General features: G+C 36.8%; 1 protein-coding gene across 1 annotated transcript in view; it reads left to right on the plus strand.

Annotated features, from left to right (window-relative positions):
* LOC145997396 (MOXD1 homolog 1-like) overlaps positions 1–18,590 on the plus strand; it is a 53,757-nt gene that overhangs the window by 25,087 nt on the left and 10,080 nt on the right. Inside the window, exons 2-9 of the mRNA XM_083134392.1 lie at positions 3,571–3,717; positions 4,740–4,913; positions 6,412–6,498; positions 7,772–7,967; positions 9,866–9,967; positions 12,625–12,788; positions 14,687–14,803; positions 17,525–17,650. Of these exons, the coding sequence (XP_082990518.1) occupies positions 3,571–3,717; positions 4,740–4,913; positions 6,412–6,498; positions 7,772–7,967; positions 9,866–9,967; positions 12,625–12,788; positions 14,687–14,803; positions 17,525–17,650 (1,113 nt within the window). The remainder of the gene's footprint in view (positions 1–3,570; positions 3,718–4,739; positions 4,914–6,411; positions 6,499–7,771; positions 7,968–9,865; positions 9,968–12,624; positions 12,789–14,686; positions 14,804–17,524; positions 17,651–18,590) is intronic.

Here is an 18,590-nt window from a genome sequence, read left to right on the forward strand (position 1 = left end):
GTGCAGTAGAAAAATTCCCGGAACGATAGGATTATCGTTTTGGCATCTGCCGTGTTACCCAGGGTGCTCATATCCAACATTTATAATTGCCCAAGTAAATTTACAACCTTCCTTTCTTCGTTCCCACCAGAATTGCTCTTGTATCTCTTTTCACTTAAAAATAAAATAACTTTACTTTTGTACCATTCTTTTTTAATAACCCTGTATATAATATTGGCACATCATCGGAAACTCGAATTTTGCATAACTTCCAGGATAAATAGACCGCGAAAGTGTCACGCGGTATTTCTGGGGACCCCGCTAATGATCAAAACACCGGAAAGATATCGACCGGTATCGATAAATCAAATTCAACCGAAATCTTCCGATACCGATACATGGGGGCCCAGCCCTACTTAACAATAGACGAACAAGGATTTCGCTTGAACACGTTCTCATTTTTGAACTGCAGGATATTATTAGTATAGTGATTTTTATCTTGTAAGGCACTGGCAACACTGGCTTGCAAAAAGTTCGGGGATATCAAAATCATGTCCGACGAAACTAAACACCCTTCTTGAGGTTGAAGGGTAACTGGATTGGGGAGGAAATGAGAAAAAATGCAACTCTTTATTCGCCCACGTGCGAGGTGGGGTGACTCACTTCCGGCCGCTTTAGTTCTTCCGTTTCAGCTGAAGGAAACTTGTACCTTTGTGTATTCTGAACGGTTCTGTTTCCCTTTCCTGTCATCTTCTCCTCCTTTGTCACGTCCAGTGGCAACCCTAAGCTGGGGCTAAGGGGCAGTGCACGAATTCATTTTCATTTTGCTTCACGGAATGCAAGGACATAGGCTCTCATCTTGAAGCAGATAAATACTCAATGTTAGTGTTGTTGTTATTTGTAATAGTAGCATGGGTATCTGGAGTAGGGTGGCAATTGGGGGATGTTGAACCCAGTGGCGTACGCAAGGGGGGGGGGTTACGGGGTTTAAACCCCCCCCTTGAGCTTTTGAAATATTATGAAAAATGCTGTGGAAAAAATAAAAATGACCAATTTATCACTGTCAAGGACCTGCGACAGTACTACTACTACTACTACTACTAATAATAATAATAATATAATTTGAATTATTATTCCCATGCAGCACGGAGAAAAGGACAGCATTCCAAACACGCGTCTTTAAGATTGAATGCCTTGAAAATAAACACGAATTCTTGAAAATAATGTATAAGGGCAACTATGATTTTAAAGAGAAAAAAGTTGTTTTGTATCTCTGCTGCAACAATGTTCAATGATCATTTATTTTTTTGTGTGAACAATGAGCATTAACTAAAGAAAGTTCTTGGTTCGTTGAAAGCGGTTAATGTATAGACAAAGGCTAGGCCGACATGAATAACTCAGTCACCAGTCCACCTTCCCGCGGCACGTTTGAATTTCTGAATTCAAACGACAATAAGCTTAATTATTGTAAAATGTTTTGTTGGTAATAACAGTGAGACAATCCAGATGTGAATTATCGGGGATATTTATGCGGCGACAAAGCCGGAAAAATTACAACCAATTCCGGGAATCGAATCCGGATCCCCCCGCATGGTTGTCAGATGCCCTAGTGACCAGACCCCCGCAGCTTCTTGGATGAGTTCCGTAATTTCATTATTTCAATTTTTTAAAATATATTTTCTTGTTTTTATGGATTTTCTTCACACTTAAAATGTCTCATCTCGTTAAGTAGACAATTATTTCGTAAGAAAGAAAAAATGATGCTCTAGAATTTGTTAAAATTCGAATTACTAGAAATTAATTTCGTTTTATTGCTTTCATAAATACTATATTTATGTAGATCTCTACTACTTAATAGTAGTAGTGGTATTAGTAGTATTATTAGTAGTAATTCAACTAATTAACAAATTATAAGTATTATTAATTAATTATGAGTATTATTATTTAATTAAAGTATAATAAAACAATGGTAATGTGAATTTGGAGAAAGTTTTAGATATAACCCCCCCCCCTTGATGAAATCCTGCGTACGCTACTGGTTGAACCCCTGGAAAATGAATGTCAGTGTAAAATTATACAACTCACATACATGGGTGTCGGGAGGAGGAAGCTGCAATCGTTCATTTCAAGGTACAAAAAAAGCAGAAAACGAAATGATATTCAGTTAGTATTCGAACTGAAAAATGCAGGAAGAAGTTATGATTTCACATTAATTCTACTATTGAAGTAAAATAATTAATGGGTTATGAAGTTTTCAAGAGTCCTAAAATTAGAGTTTTATGTGACAGGTCAATCAACATAACTTTTCAAAACAGAATAACTATGCAATCCAGTTCACTAACTCTATGAAATGTAAAAATATAACTGGAAACATGTATTGGATATTCACTCATCTGGTGGATCGAGTGAAAAAGTCCCCCCAAGGACATAATGATATATTTATTTTAATAAAATTGGTTTACTTTTATTAGTTTATGAGACTTGTTATTAAATATTAATAAATACTCATATCACGATCATAATTGTAATTGTTATTATTTCCACTATCCAATTTTCATCATTGGCGTGACTCTCTCTCTTATAAATATTTCTGGCATTGCCCATACATTTATCTGGGTAATTATTATCACTTCAAACTGAAGAAGTGTTTGGGGGAAAATGCTTGCCCCCCCCTGAAAAAATGGATTACTTGGACCTCCTAGAATGAATCTTGTAGACACCCTTGAGTAGTTCTTATTATGCTAACAATAACTATAGGAAAATATAGCTAAATAATAGTTGGAGAATAATAAATCATTCATTTTTGCACACTATTTTTTTCCTGACCATTCACAATCCACTTCTGGCTGTAATGAATTTTTATTCTTCACCCAGTATTGCACTTTGAACAACTTGTTTTATTGCTACAGAACAAAATGTAACTGCCTGAAACTAAAAATTTTAATTAATTAAATATTTACTTGAGTCATGGGAAGGAGAGGACTGAACAATTTGATCCACCTCATGATATATGTACGTAAAATTATTTTTGTATATGTATAATGAACTTTGATTTGTTTATATATAATCCAATCAAAATTGTTAATATGGACAATTGGCACAGACTTTCGAAAACATTGGGTGTGTTGAACAGAGAGATTTGTTGCATAAATTCACACAACAAATAACACACATCATAAGCCCTTATCCTTCACTACTTTCATAATAACAATATGACCAAAGATTAGTAAATAATACAGAACACTGACAAGTATCAAATATGGAGTTCTAAAAAATATTACGAACGAAGGTAGGGTGAATTATTTAAGTGTATAGTTATGAAACTGTTTGTTTTGTTAAATGCCAGGGCTTTACATCTAAAATATAACAATACGAGCAAAATTATTGGGTGGGCTTGAGTCTCACAGGCCCATATAGGTTGGCACCACTGGACAATTACAAAAAATATTATGTATACACTTTATGTTATAATGTATTCATGTATAAATTTATGTATATGGTTAAGTGGAAGGAAAGGTTACACATGGCCTTTACTTTGCTATTCGAAATAAGGCTTGAAAGAAAAATACAATAAAAGTTATTTCCTTGTAGGATTACCATGCAGTGGGAAATTCAGCGCCTCTATTGGATGCAGAGCAGAGCTACTCTCTTCTGGGAGCCTATCAGAATGACACGCACACTGTTGTTCGCTTCAGCAGAGAATGGAACACATGTGACTCCGAGGACATGGAACTCAGTGTAAGAAAAAAGGTTTACTATTCTTGTTGCCACTGATACATTTTCAGTACGTCGACTTAACATAGCATGAAAACAAATGCATCTGCATACAAGCAAGTCAATTACAGTTTGAATTTGAATTTTTGTTTTAAGTCCACTTGATGCACAGATAGGCTAATCGGGACTGGACCTACAGTTTAAAGTGAGATCCAAACCACTATGTGCCTCCACCGGTATCGAACCCGGGACCCCTTGATTACAAGGCGAGGAGGCCAGGGGGGAAGTTATTGGTTGACTCAGAGTTCAAAGTGGAGGGGCGAGCACCTACTCAGTTAGCACCAAAGCTCAAGTAAACATCTCCACACCTAATAATTTCCACTCGTTTTACGTATCCATTTTCTAGCAACGTAATAAGAAAGAAGATAAAAAATTATGGTTGAGCCGATACCAATGCCGATGTATCAGTATCAGAAAGTATTGGTTGGTTTTTATTTATCGATACCGGCCTATACTTTCTCGGCTTTGTTTATTATTAGCGGAGCATGCAAAAATGCAGCACAACACTTTCACAGAGCCTAATTATCCTGGAAGCCATGCAAAATTCATACTTTCCATTGATTTTGTAAAAAAATTATGAGGAAAAAACATATATTGTGACTACGTAACAGGTATTTTCATATTGTGATTTAAAGCAAAGCTCAGTTAAATTTACGTTTATAATTGGAGAGGAATACTCACTCCTTCACATTAGTCAATATTTTAAACAACTTTCTAATTGTTACAATTTTCAAGCATTGGTACAGATGAGAATTGGTATGGAAAAAATAACTAAATTAAAAGTACTGTCATTTTCAGCATTGTCTACACAAATTATACGTAAAGAATTTTAAAGAAATAAAATTTTGTTCATATTTCCTGTGTTAATTTTATTATGTAATCTAGGTTTTAAAGTAGAATATCAAACTAATTATGTCTTTTAGTCACTACAAAGATGAATGTAGTCTAAATAAGTTCCAATATTTTAATTGACTCCATACATGCAGGAGGACACTGTTCGTCTGATATGGGCGTACCACCCAGAAGACCCCCAAGATGGAACCTTGATATGGCATGGTGTAAGGAGAAGAGGATCGCGAAGTCTTCACTTGAAAAATCCACCAACAAGAAAGATTCACTTCAGTCCGCAAATACAGCACTGGGACATAAAGCTCAATAATGTAAGTGAACTTAATGTAAGCATAAATTAGTTTTAAAGTTTATTAAAAAGTTCATGAGAGCTGCTGCACGGTTGAATGATTAGTGATTTTGCCTTTGGTACAAGCAATCCAGGGTTTGATCCAAAATGTCAGTGTTGACCCAGCACCACGAGGACAACTGTGGCGCAATAGTAACAGGCTCCAGTCTCGAAAGCCAGAAAACAAAGGTGATGGGACTTAGTGCATCGGCTGTGTTTCATCCAATCAAAAGTCATTTTGACAGGGTTTGATTGATTTAGTTATTTTACCACTTTCCAGTCACCTCTGACTAGTCGCTACAGTGGAGATGAATGTTGATATGATGATATGTATGGGTGACACAACATCAACCCCATAGCATATTTTGAAATGCTAAAAAGAGGACATTTTCTTTGAAAGCCACACACACCATCAATTTATTCACAAACACGAAAACATTACATAACTTTTAGGCATATTAGTAGCTTACGCCGTGTTCGCAAACTCTAACTTCCACTTCGAAACACAAACAAACGAATGACGCGGAAATCACATCGATTGGAACTTGAAACTGTAACAACAAACGACTAACGCTTAGCGCATCGTCCAGTACTGCCAACATCAGACGTTTAATGATTCGAAAAGTTGTAACTTTGTGATCTCTGACCTATGATGATTGGATAAAAGTAAAAACCCGGACATTTAAACAGAAAGTAAAAACCCGCCCGGACGCAAATTTCCCCTAGATTATCCCTTAACTGCTATGGACATTGATAATCACACAACTACTATAGGGGGGTCTATCAGACCGCTGTTTAGATTTTGAACTGTGAGCTAGCTGTTTTACTATTTTCAATTTCTGAAGTGTTTGCTCACATGGATATAGAAGACTTATTGTAAAGCAGTTTTCAATTATTATTTTCTAGTTAAAGAAATGTTACATAATTTATACAAAGGAGTCAAATGAGTCAAAAATTGCAACCATGGCATCTTTATTTTTTTGAAATTCCCAGATCTTAAAATATCTGTTGTCAGACGGAGGTAGTTCTTTGCTGAAATTGAAAATGAGTTAAGAGCCATTTGAAACACAAAGTAACAAAAGATTCACATAACTTCTATGGTGTGTCTGTCAGACCACTCCCCGAATATAACATTCAGTAAGATTTGAACAAACAAAGGCAAGATCTCATGACGTTGACAGTGTGTAGCCAGTATCCCAACTGAAATATGTGGAGAAGGGTTCGCTTGTAGTTGGAATTGTGCGAGAAATAAAGTTAAAAAGAAATTCAGAACGGTTTGAGAAACGGCCCATAGTAAGTAAGGGTAAAAGTAGTTGTGAGCTTAGGCACCAGAGCCTTGTTAGTCTGCTTTGGCTCTTAAAGGGTTGTTGCTCTACAGAGCTACTAAAGTTAAAATCCCATCTTATGTTCAAAATTACAACAAATTATCAAGAAACAATATTGCTGAACTAAAAGAAACAAATATCTCTATTTCTTTGCAGTTCACCATCCCAGACAACATGGACACAATCTACTGGTGTAAAATATTTAAGGTTCCACCACTAGGAAGAAAACATCATATGATTGGGGTAAGAATATTTCAAATTAATTAAATTAATGATTATTTAGCATCCTGCTTAGTGCATAGACGTTAATATTTCCTTAATTTAATGTATAGAGGGTAGATCATAGAGAAAATAGTTTATTGAATTTTTATCGTGCCATGTGACAACACTGTATCATAATGAAAGATACTCACCTTGGCATGTCATATGGTTGTAATACTATTATATTTGGCCAAGTTCACTTTGGTTGATTGATATGGTTTATTTGACTTGGCTTTTCTGCCACTTTTGGCTAATCGTGAAGATGAAGATGATATGATGATAAGTTGAAATTGAAGAAGGGACACTCGCAAAGAACACCTGTGCCCAGGCTAGGATTCAAATGCAGGTTCCCTGGCATCATAACACCCAGTGCTAACCACTTTGTCATGGAGGTTGGCTTGAACAAAAGGTTTTGAAACAGGAACACTAACATAATGGAGACTGCAGTGTTTAAAGTGTTCATAGCATGGATTAAAAGGTTGTAGTACTATATGTAAAAGATGTACAGAACATTACACTAAATTATAAGGTATTTATAGATATATTGGATCGGTAAAATTATCGGTATACCAATACACTGATATACCTATATTGGCTGATACCCTAATATCCTCATTCAACAATTCAACAAAACGTACCTCGTGAGAGTATAAAACACTGCCTTATAAAAGTCACAAGGGAAAAACTCTAGAATTATACTTCGTGTGACTCTTCCACTTCTGTAAGTTAATTGCAACAGTGAGATGAATGATGAAGTAGAGGAAGGAAAAACCGAAAGAAACATTAATGTTCTCACCAGGGTTCACACCCAGGATTCCTTCTTAGCATTTTTACTAACTACTTCACAATTAATTTGTATTATTCTTATTTTACGTTGCCTTTCTGCCTTTAAAGGATAATCACAATGATGAGAACGAATGATGATTTGATGAAATTCATGAAAAGACACTCATAAAGGAACACCAATGCCTGGAAATAAAGAGTCAGCCACTCTACAATGAATGCTAGTAGAGACTTGAATGCCAACATGGCTAAGAATACATGAAAAATGAGCTCTTTAATTTAACTGGAAAGGTCCCAAAAACATAATCTGTACATGGTTATTTACAAAATCTTCTTAATTTTTCCTGAAGGTGTTATACCTAAATCAGTTAAACATTGATATTGTTAATAACAAACTAAAATTTCATATATGAGATATATATGTCTAAACTATAAGAATCCAGGAATACAACTTGACTTTTATATTTTTCAGTACAAGCCTATCATTCAGCCTGGTAATGAGGGCTTTGTGCACCACATCCTGATTTACGAATGTGTGGCACCCAGACTGAACATTGTGTTTGAGAAGTACCTGCAGCACGATGGCGCAGCCTGCTATTCACCCAACATGCCTGAAGACTGGGAAAGCTGCCTTACTCCCATTGTGGCATGGGCCGTTGGGTCGGAAGGTAGTGTTCATTTTCGCATGCTTACTTTTCAAACAAGTACTTTGTGGCAAAAAGGAGCACATTATTGTGGACACATGGTAAAAGATATGAACATCTGCTATGCATCACCAGTGAGAGGAATAATCAAAGTTTTGTGTGGTTAATATGGTCACCGTGTGTGTGTGGTGACAAATGGTGATATTTCATTTGTTCCACATGTGCTTTAACTGGTCTACCATGTCTGGAACGTGCAAACGACCAAAACTTCTCCCTTTGTAGATCCAACTATGTTCAACAAATTTGATGACATGCGTAAATTTGCTTATGGTGCAGCACCTTCTTCTTGAATCGAGCTCAGGATGCACATGCACATGCACTTCGGAATTACACTTTGCAATTTCCAGGATGCAGAACGACTGTTCCTGAGAGTTGCCATCTTACTTGCACCAGCTTCAGCGACACTGTGTGGGATCCAATGGAAGTTTAATGCATAGCACACGTTTGTATCTTTTACCGTGTAACCACAGTAAAGATTTGTAATCTGCTCATTTTTTAATAACCCTACATTCGTGGGTTGGAAATTTAATAGTGGTAACACACCATGAAACGGAACCGGTGCTTCTCACTTATACCACATGTTAGTTTGATACCTAAGCTACCTCCCAGTAAATGGACTCTTCCTTCCGACACTAGGCACATGCGCAGTGATGAGAGGAAGAGATTGTTGGAGTTGGCAGTCTAAAGTTGTTTAGTCAGAACCACCCTAATGTGAAAGTTATGGTGATTCTTGCCATACCTCCAGGACAGACTGTCACTGCACAGTATTACTGTTCATTTTTGGAACATAAACCTGCAACCTGCACTGCGAATGAAGAGCGGACACTTTCTGCTGAATCCTTCCATAATTTTGCAGGACAATGCTCTGACACATGCTGTGCAACCTGTAGTTGATTTGTTTGCTCGATGGAGCTGGCAGATGCTCTACCAGTCCCTGTGACTTTCATTTGATCCTTAAGATGAAGCTTCCGAACTGTTCCAGAGATTCTTCAGGCAATAGACTGCTCCATTCAAACCATCAACAGAACAGGCACTGCTACAGAAATACTATGACTTCCACATTACTGGCAACGAGTTGTACACAATGCTGGTGACTACATCGAAGGGTGTACATAGCGGTATCTCTTTTGTATCATTTGAGAATAAATAGCTGCCACTATTAAATTTCCAACTAACATACATGGGATAATGGGGATGTAGGTGCATATACTTCTGTATTAAATACAGTGGAACCTGACTTAATATTCCTGGATTTTATATTTTCTAGTATTATTCACTTTATCTTTAAGATCCCAATAATAATAATATTAAAAAATTGCCTTGGATTTTATGTCTTACTACATTTTAAGTTCTGTTGTCTCAGTCCCCTGCAAAATGTATAATCAAGGTTCCACTGTAGTCATTCATGTTTCAAAGAAACGAAAAGTGCAACGAGTCATTAATGTACCCAAAACAAATATTTACTATTCGAGGATCGCGATTGATTTCACCACCAGGCCAGGATTATATACACGGAGGTCAGGGACTAAGAGTATCATGAGACTCACTATATACAATTTCTAGTTGAAACTTTTGGGCCAAGTTGTGACAAATTGTTTTAGTTACATATTTACCACATTTGAAAAAATTCAAAAATAGATGATGATAGATAAAAATAAGGCTACTGAAATTAGCAGAACAAAACTAATATGTTTTGTGGATGATGTATTTGTTTTGGGTGTATAAAAATAAACAGTTACAAATAAATAATCTTTACTTCAGTTGAATACTGAGAGTTTGTCTCATACTATATTTGCAGGTGTTGGATGTATTTTTTTAATTCATGGAAACATGAATATTACATAATTAGTTTTTATTTTCAGGAGAATTCTTTCCTGAACATGTTGGCCTGCCTCTAGCTGATGAAAATAAAGCAACTTATTTCAGGCTTGAAATCCACTATGACAACCCAGCATTTCGAAGAGGTAACAATTATTTAGACACTTAATTAAATAAATGTTGTTATTTGTTAGAACATAGTGGGTAGTATATAAAAGCAAGTCAAAATAAAAATAAAAATAACTAGTTTTTCCAGGGCATACAATTATGATTCTTATGATGTGAATTATTTCCTTCCTTGTCTTTTTAAGAATATTTGTTACTGTGAAATGTAGAGTCAAGTTCTCCCCCCTGCCCCCATCTGGATATGTTGCAGTCAATGCATTCAACTAGAGCTCTCTATAGTTTGTTGAAATAAGTTTCCTGTGCTTGGACAAAAAAATTGGATGTGGATGACCGTAACATATTAGCAATCTCCCCCACACCCCCAAAATTTCTCTGTTCTGCATCAATATTTACAGTCCCTTAATATGAAGCCTGATACTTATTGAGCAATACTTATGTACTGTTAACAACTGCATAATATGGGAATGCAGTTTGCATCATCGCAATAAGCAATTCATTCATTTGGATACAAACTTCGGAATATAAACATGCAGAAAGAACTCTTATCCATAAATAGGTAGAGAAATAGATGCAAGTACTTACGAACTGCAGATCACCCAACACAGTCAATGTACAGTTGTTCTCATCTGAAAAAACAATGTATTATCATTTAAGTTGTGCACAGAACGTATTTGCAAATACCATTGTTACCATTCTAAAACTCAACTAAATAGCACGAAATAGATGCAGAAAGTAACAACCTTATATATAACAATGAGATGAAAGGATAATTTACAAACTTAAGATGAAAAAGTACATTCATTTAAAACAGTTGTTGATCTGTTACTTGAAACATTACTTCATTACTTGTGCAGCTCTAGCTGCATACGCAATGACAAATAAAAGTCTCGGAGAAAGTTAGTTTTGTTTAAGTATAAAGTGAGAGAGAGGGTCATATTGGGAATAAGAACACTAATATCCTTCTTCATTTTTGTAGGCTCTTTTCTGGTCTCTAGGGCCATTTTTACAACCAACCTGTCAACAGGAGAGAAAGAAAGATAGAAATAAAGAACACATGAGTAATGGAATGACAAGACAACAAAATATAATTTGAAAGAAGTGCAAAGTGAATCTCGAAGGAAATTGTGTTCTCTCCCCTACCCTACCTCGTTTGAGGTGGTTTTATTTGCAGATGATCTATCTGTATAACTACAGACAGCTCGTCTGCTATAATCATCAGCATTTGCTTAATGTTTACCCAGCAAGCATCCTAGCAGAGAAAGTGCATCTTGCCATTGTTAATTATTCTTACAGTTGTGTAATGCAATAAATAATGTTCAAACTTAATAAAATTAGTACAATCAATGACCATATAATTTACATGCTTCAAAACAATAAGTATTATTCAGATTTAAGAAGCAGTTTTTCTTGTGGGTAATATTTACCCATCTTGCATCCTGGCAAAGTGTGTGTGTGTCCTGCTGGGTTAACATCAACCCCCCCCCCCTCAAAATGGGACTGGACCTACAGTTTCAAGAGGGATCCGAACCACTGTCCAGTGTGCCTCCACTGGTTTTCGAACCTGGGACTCCTTAATTAGAAGGCAATGATGTTATCGTTATGCCATTGGGCTGGACCAGGTTTTCCTTGGGTTACATGTGGTTGATGCAGCATGTCCCATTGCTACTGCTTCCCAAGACTGAAGTCTGTTACAGTTGCTTTAACCCTTTATGTGTGGATGGCATATATATACACCATCCACAATGTGCTGTTCCAGTGTGGAAGGCGTTTATATACGCTTTGTGTCTGCTTTGACTAGGTTCGACTGCGGATGGCGTATATATACACATCCAGACGGTAAAAACATAACAATTACTGTAGGTGAGATTATGCTAGCTGTAGTAAAAACAAAAGCAGAAGAGGAAGAAGATGAAAAAGAAGAGGAAGAAGAAAGAGAATATAAGTTAGATATAAGAAAAATTGTCTGCTGTTGTGCAGTGTAGTTCGTGCATAATGCAAAACCGAAATATGGCTCAAAAACCAAATTTGCGTGATGCAAACATTGAGTTGTTGTACTTGTTTGAAGTTGTTTAAGTCCACTTTATGCGCATATAAGCTAATCGGGACTGGACCTGTAGTTTAAAGTGGGATCCAAATCACTGTGCCATGTGTCTCCACCGAGTATCGGACCTGGGACCCCTTGATTACAAGGGGATGACATTATCAATATGTCATCAGGAAGCCAGTGTTGATCTTGTTGTTGACCTCTGAAAGTAGTGCCAATGAATCTGAATCTGAAAATGAAAATGAAGAAGGAGGAAGTAATTAGACTGATTTTTACAAAAAAAACAACAACTTTATTTTACAGTAGTGAATTATTCAGAAAGTTCCACACTTAAGGAGTTAAAGTAGCTCTCCAATTGTCCTCACAATGTGTCCTACTGGGAATCACACCCTGGGACATTTTGCACCAAAGGCAAAAGTGCCACCCAGATAAATTTCAGCTTGAAAGATGCCGGTAATACTTATCAGCTTCCAAGACTCTCTTTCTAAGACCACACAGACACAGAAATCCTTAATTCAAAACCAGAAGTTGCTGATGCTAAACATGAAATACACCATTACATGCTTTTGTGGTTTGCTACCTATATCTAGAAAAATTTTTCCTGCTGTGATAACTAATTTGTTTTCTTTTCAGTGCAAGATAACTCTGGAATCAGAATATTTTACACAGAAAGTCTGCGATCTTATGACGGCGGAATTTTGGTCAATGGAATTGTTGTTACGCCACTTCACTTGATCCCACCTAAACAGATTGAATACACTAATGCTGGATACTGCTCCTCTCAATGCACAAGCATGGTATGTATCTAACATTAAAGTTTCTTAAAAGTAATTAATTAATTGTACAGTACATTGTAATTGTTCTTGTAAAAATATCAGTACTAATGACAGGGAAATTATTATTATATATACTCAAATAGATTTTTGTGGATGATATACCAGGATTTGTTGAGTTTATACCAGACTTATCAAAAACTGATTTAACGATAATTTTCAGAAAATATTGCTGTCTCATTGGATGAGAATGTTAAATGGTCAACTTTTGATCTTGCCACCAAAGTCCCCAGATTTGAATCCTGGATTGGGCTCTTTGTGAGTGTCCCATCATAACTCATTCTCATTGCCTTGATTAGCCAAAAGTGGTAGAATAGCAACATAAATAAATGAAAAAAAAATCAGAAAATATGATGAAGAGGCCAAGTGAAGCGAGTGTCACAATAGATATGATGCTGTAATTAAGGAAGAGTTCTGTGATGATCATGCTTGAATACTGGATTCTCATTGGTTGGATATGTTTTATCCTCAACACACGAACATTATATATTGTGTGATATTAACAGGCTGTGTTATTCAAACCTTGTCGAAAATTTTTGCAAAATAGCTTTGTCGGACATGTTAAATATGAGTATTGTTAAGGTGTAAGAAATGTATTACCGAAAAATCATTTTAGCCTGAATTAAGCTTAATTGCTGAACTGGAAACATACCTTGCTTGTATTTTCTTTACACTTTCCTGATTCCCTATGTTAATTGCTAAGGAGCAATCAGGAGGTCACAATTCAAACCTGGAACATTCAGTGGTGAGATTGTAAGTTGCTTAATTGGTTCAAGTCAAATACACAAAATTAATTGTCTACAGTGTTCGAAGGGGAGGGGCAGAGGATGCTATCCCCCTAGCCAAGAAAATATGTGTAAAGCATCCCCCAGCTAGGATAACTTGCGTAGGAATCCCTCTGACTTGCTCCACTGTTTCTATGTTGAATCATACAAGCATCCCCCTCAAGTGGGCTCATGTCCCACATGTGAAGGATATACTTAATTAATCCTTCTCTTCATAATCCTCTATTCCCAAATTCGACAAAGCTTCCCCCAGCTAGGAATTTCCACTTTGAGCACTGCAATAGTCTTCCCATCTTCACCATTTAAGGGAAAATGTAGATTTGCAGAATTTAATTACTTTTACATAGGGATGGACCGATATGAAATTTTGGTCAACATCGATAATAAAAGTATCGATATAAAATTTACTGATACCAATATTCTACCGATCCAGTATAAAAATCCAAATAATTAATTGGTCTCCTTGATAAATGTATGTTAAAAGATGAACCAAGCCTTTGAAATGGAAAATAAGCTGGATATTTAGACATTTACTTTTTAAAAAAGTGGGGAGTGGAGACTTTTATGTTTATCCATAAAAATTATAACAAAATGGCACAATATTGCACTAAATTGTGAGACATATATGTATAGACATAGCAGATCTGTAAAATAATCGGTAATTTTAACAATAAACCAATACACCAATATGCGTATATCAACCAATACCGGTAGAGTACCAACGAATCTGTCTCATCCCTACTTTTATATAAAATGCTCTCTACAACACTATCTTATAATTGAACACTAAAGAGATATCATATCCTCTGCTTGGTCAGTGTTTCTTACTTTCACGCCTCCCCAATGGCACAGTGGTAACATCGTCTCCTTGTAATCAAGAGGTTCTGAGATCCTGCTTTAAACTGTAGGTTCAGTCCCAATTAGCCTTCCTTTCCATAAAAATGGACTTATAAAAGAAACTCAAATTCAAACTGTTTCTATCTTTCTTCAAAATATGACATATCTTGGTGTAGTTTAACCCTGGTTGTAACACCACACAAAATTTTGAGTAATTTTTTTGCTATAATCTCCCTACAGACACTTCCCAGGGCAGGAATCAAAGTGCTCTCAGTTCTGATGCACTCGCATCTAGCAGGAAAGAAGATGAAGCTGAGGCATATAAGGAATGGAAAAGAGTTACCAAAGATAGCAGAGGTAAGAGTGCAAGTATGATTGGTAATCTACAGTTCATAAGAGATGTACAAAGTTTTATGTATTTACACTTACCACACACAGAAAATAAACGATATTTCACGGCCTGGCTGCATGTTCACAGTCGAAAGATGAAAGTCGCATGGGGTGTGTAGTGTAGCCAGAAATAAGTGATAGGTGACCTAGGTGAACGTGTGGCCAGGCTGCAAAATATTGTTTCCTTTCTGTGTATGGTAACTGCTTACTGCCTCGTACTTTACATATTTTTGTTTGTCCACCCTTCCGGCTCTTTTCCTCATTCTATTCCTATATACAATAGGAACAGACAAACAAAAGCATGTAAAATAGGAGACAGTAAACAGTTACCATACAGAAAAAGGATGTGTTGATATTTCATGGCCTCGCTGCATGTTCACAGTAGAAGCACAAATAGTGAAGATGGTGTCTGTACAGCAGTGTAGCCAGAAAGAAGTGATAGATGACAGGCATTGACGATAAAGTACTTTTAGGGGCAGGGGATGATTATTGGGTGGCTAGGTTGTGTCTGGGGGTGTAGTGGCATGCATGCCCAATATTTACACCCTTTCCCATCACCTGCAGGAGGAGGTGTCTGTGAATGGAGGTAATAAATGGATAATGGTGACACAGTTGTCAAAGGTGGTGCTGTGTCTGTTGGTGTGGCTGGCAACAGTGTATAGGTACAGTTTATGTTTTTTAAGCGATTCAAAGCTCGCGCCTTCAACATACACACCCATACATTTTAAAACCTTGTCCCTAGGTTCAACACATGCAATATCTGAAGTTCTGTGGATATAACTAATGACAATAGACAGGTATTTCTTCAAATTATAATTTAACGTCCATTTCCCTTTTGATATATACAGGTTTATTCATATTTTATTTACATAAGTTAAATCTTGGCCGTTATTTGCAAAATCCCCATTTCAGTGTGCCCTGTTCCCCCTTCCCGAAGAGAATGTGTAGACTCGTGTAGCCACAAGCTTCACGAGTAAAAAAAAAAAACAACCCTTCAGTACCAAAAGAGGTGGCTGAAGGTATGTGTACGTGTGTACCTGGTTTCCCACATGAAATGTACTATTGAAATAATGTGAAAAGAGCAAGTGTGTGTATTAGAAGAAAGAAAGTTAACATCCCCGTAGGTTCACATAGTAAGGAAAGAAAGCTTGCCCCGCCGCTTCCCTTAGAGAAAAAGATACCTCTTACATCGCAGTACTCCGCCAAACATCTGAGTCCCACTGCTCCCCTGCCCTTCCTATTTATAGGCCCTGCTAATGACCTGTTACTGGAAACTTTCCGCTGGTCGTCTGTCCAGCAACAACTACCTACCTCAAGGGCCAAGAATTCAAACGTACAGGAATACATAGACATACACAAGAGTTGCACACTAGCATTACCAAAACACATGTAACTAAAAACCAACCAACCCAATTAAATTAATTAATAAACATATAAAATACATACATTACAACAGTGAGGTTGGAGTTTTGGAATGAAGACTGGTGGTTATTGATTCTGAGGTTGAGGTTTTGCTAAGGTAGAAGTTACCACCAGTCCTCCTCCGTAGTCGAGAGGGTTAAGGCGTTCACTCATCTTGAGATCGTTCGCTGCGGGACGGCGTAGGTTCGAATCCGGCTCTGGTTGGAATTTATTCGGCCTACATATAGGGCCGGTGGCAACCCACCATCGTGAGGAAATTGGGGAGCTCCGAGTGAGTGAGCGTAATCCGGTCGAGACGACCTACTATAACGGCTGGGGATACGTCGGGCTGACCCCCCGACTATTCCAATACTGGTTGAAAATCTCCACGCTTAGAGGTGACGAAGGAAAGTGTGGGAGGGAGACCGGCAGTCAGTAGGTAAGCCAAGGCCCTTCATGGGCTGTAGCGCAAAGGATTATTATATAGAAGTTACCACCGATTTGGCAGATGAGGGTGTATATGAGGTTGGAGGAGTGGGAGGTGCTCTTTGGGTGAAGGGTGAACTCACCCGCAGCGGTAGGGATCTGGAGGGTGGAGGAGGAAAGTACTTTATCATAAATAACTTTCTGGGTACACTGCTGTACCGATGCCATCATCACCATTAGCAACATCCGTATAATCTATACATACTAAACATCTCAAAAATTTTGTTATAATATTGATATACACCAGCATTAGGAAGTTACTTTATACTTTTTAAAAAATAGTCTTATAGAATTACTACAAGTAAGATTTCATTGTTATTAACTCCATTATGAAAGTGATTACACGTATGTAGACAGTTAGTAAAGATTTTACCCTACATTAGGCATGTGGGTACCATTGTCCCCAATCGATATTCATTGCCAGATTGCAACACTGTGAACTACATTGCACATTGGGTGCTTCTGTGTAGCTGAACATTTTATCTTTATCTTTGTTCTAAGCTCAGCTGTGTTGTTCACAGTGTTCTTCTATGCCACATAATATTATAAAGTTAACGTCAGTCGCATGCTTGGGGGGACTAAATACGTAACAAGAAAAATATCGAAAATATCAATGCATAGAAAGACAGAGTACACTGCAGATTCCAATGTTATACGGAAGTGGGTTAGTGAGGAATAGGAGGACACTTATGTATGAGCTAGAGACAAAAGTGAACATGAGAGTGACCAGGGAAAAAAATAGTAACTCGCTTACGTCTAATTAATACTCTTAATGTTAAACTTTGTTCACTGTTATTACAGGATGACCACTACGATTTCAACTATCAACAACCCAGAACTCTTAGCCAAGAAGTTACAGTGTTGCCAGGAGACGAATTAGTGATGGAATGTTCATATCAAACTGCCAATAGGAGTGAGCCAACCTTTGTAAGTGTATTATATTCAAAACTGCTTTGTATGTAAAATATATATCTCTGGTTCAAGTACTGGGCTAGGGAAGGTATTACTGGGTTTCTTGTATATATTCAGTTTTAACGTTTTGTAAAAGAATTTCAACTATTTAAAACAATCTACATCAGGTAAGTTAACGTTGATGGTAAGTCTGAAGTTGGGATGGACACAGACTGCATTCTATTTTTCCTTTCTTTTTCTTCTACTCTGCCCTTCTTATTTTTTAATTTAGACATGAATATGTGCCACAAACAAAAACAAAAAGCAATAAAGTAGTGAAATAATCACATACTCTATATCAGTAATGTCCATTTGTGTGTTTCTTGAGCCACCCTGATGACCTAGTGGTAACTGAACCTGTGCACAGCCGTTCAGTTTCAACTTTAAACTGTAGGCCACGTCCTGATTAGCCTATATGAGAACAAAGTAGACTTCAACAAATTTTGTATCTTGTTGTACAAGAGGGCTGAAAGAAGAATATGTTAAATGCCAATAAACTATATTTAATGGTGTACTCACTGTGAGGAATGTTCTGCACATGACAGGTCTATACAGCTGAAGAAGAAGAAATAACCAGGAAAAGAAATTTACATTGTACATTATAAGAATCGAAGTAACATTAAAATAACAAATACATTTTGTTTAGTTACATTTTAGATCATAAACAGCAACTTCTTTGTTATGATATGTGATGATACATAATGTTACATAATGATACATAATATACATCTACAAACACAAGTCACAAATGTTACGGGATATACTAATCTATGAAAAATTATTAATTTTATGAGAATTTCAGACTCAAATTTAACTATAATTTCAAGATTCGAGTTGTGGCTTGAAAAAAACCGAATTGATGTTGCTGTCGATAAACGGCAAGCACGTCAAGGTCAAGCGGTGCATGAGTGTATAA

The sequence above is a fragment of the Lepisma saccharinum genome, chromosome 13 (assembly GCF_977018435.1).
Source record: "Lepisma saccharinum chromosome 13, izLepSacc3.1, whole genome shotgun sequence".
In the NCBI taxonomy this organism is placed as follows: Eukaryota; Metazoa; Arthropoda; class Insecta; order Zygentoma; family Lepismatidae; genus Lepisma; species Lepisma saccharinum.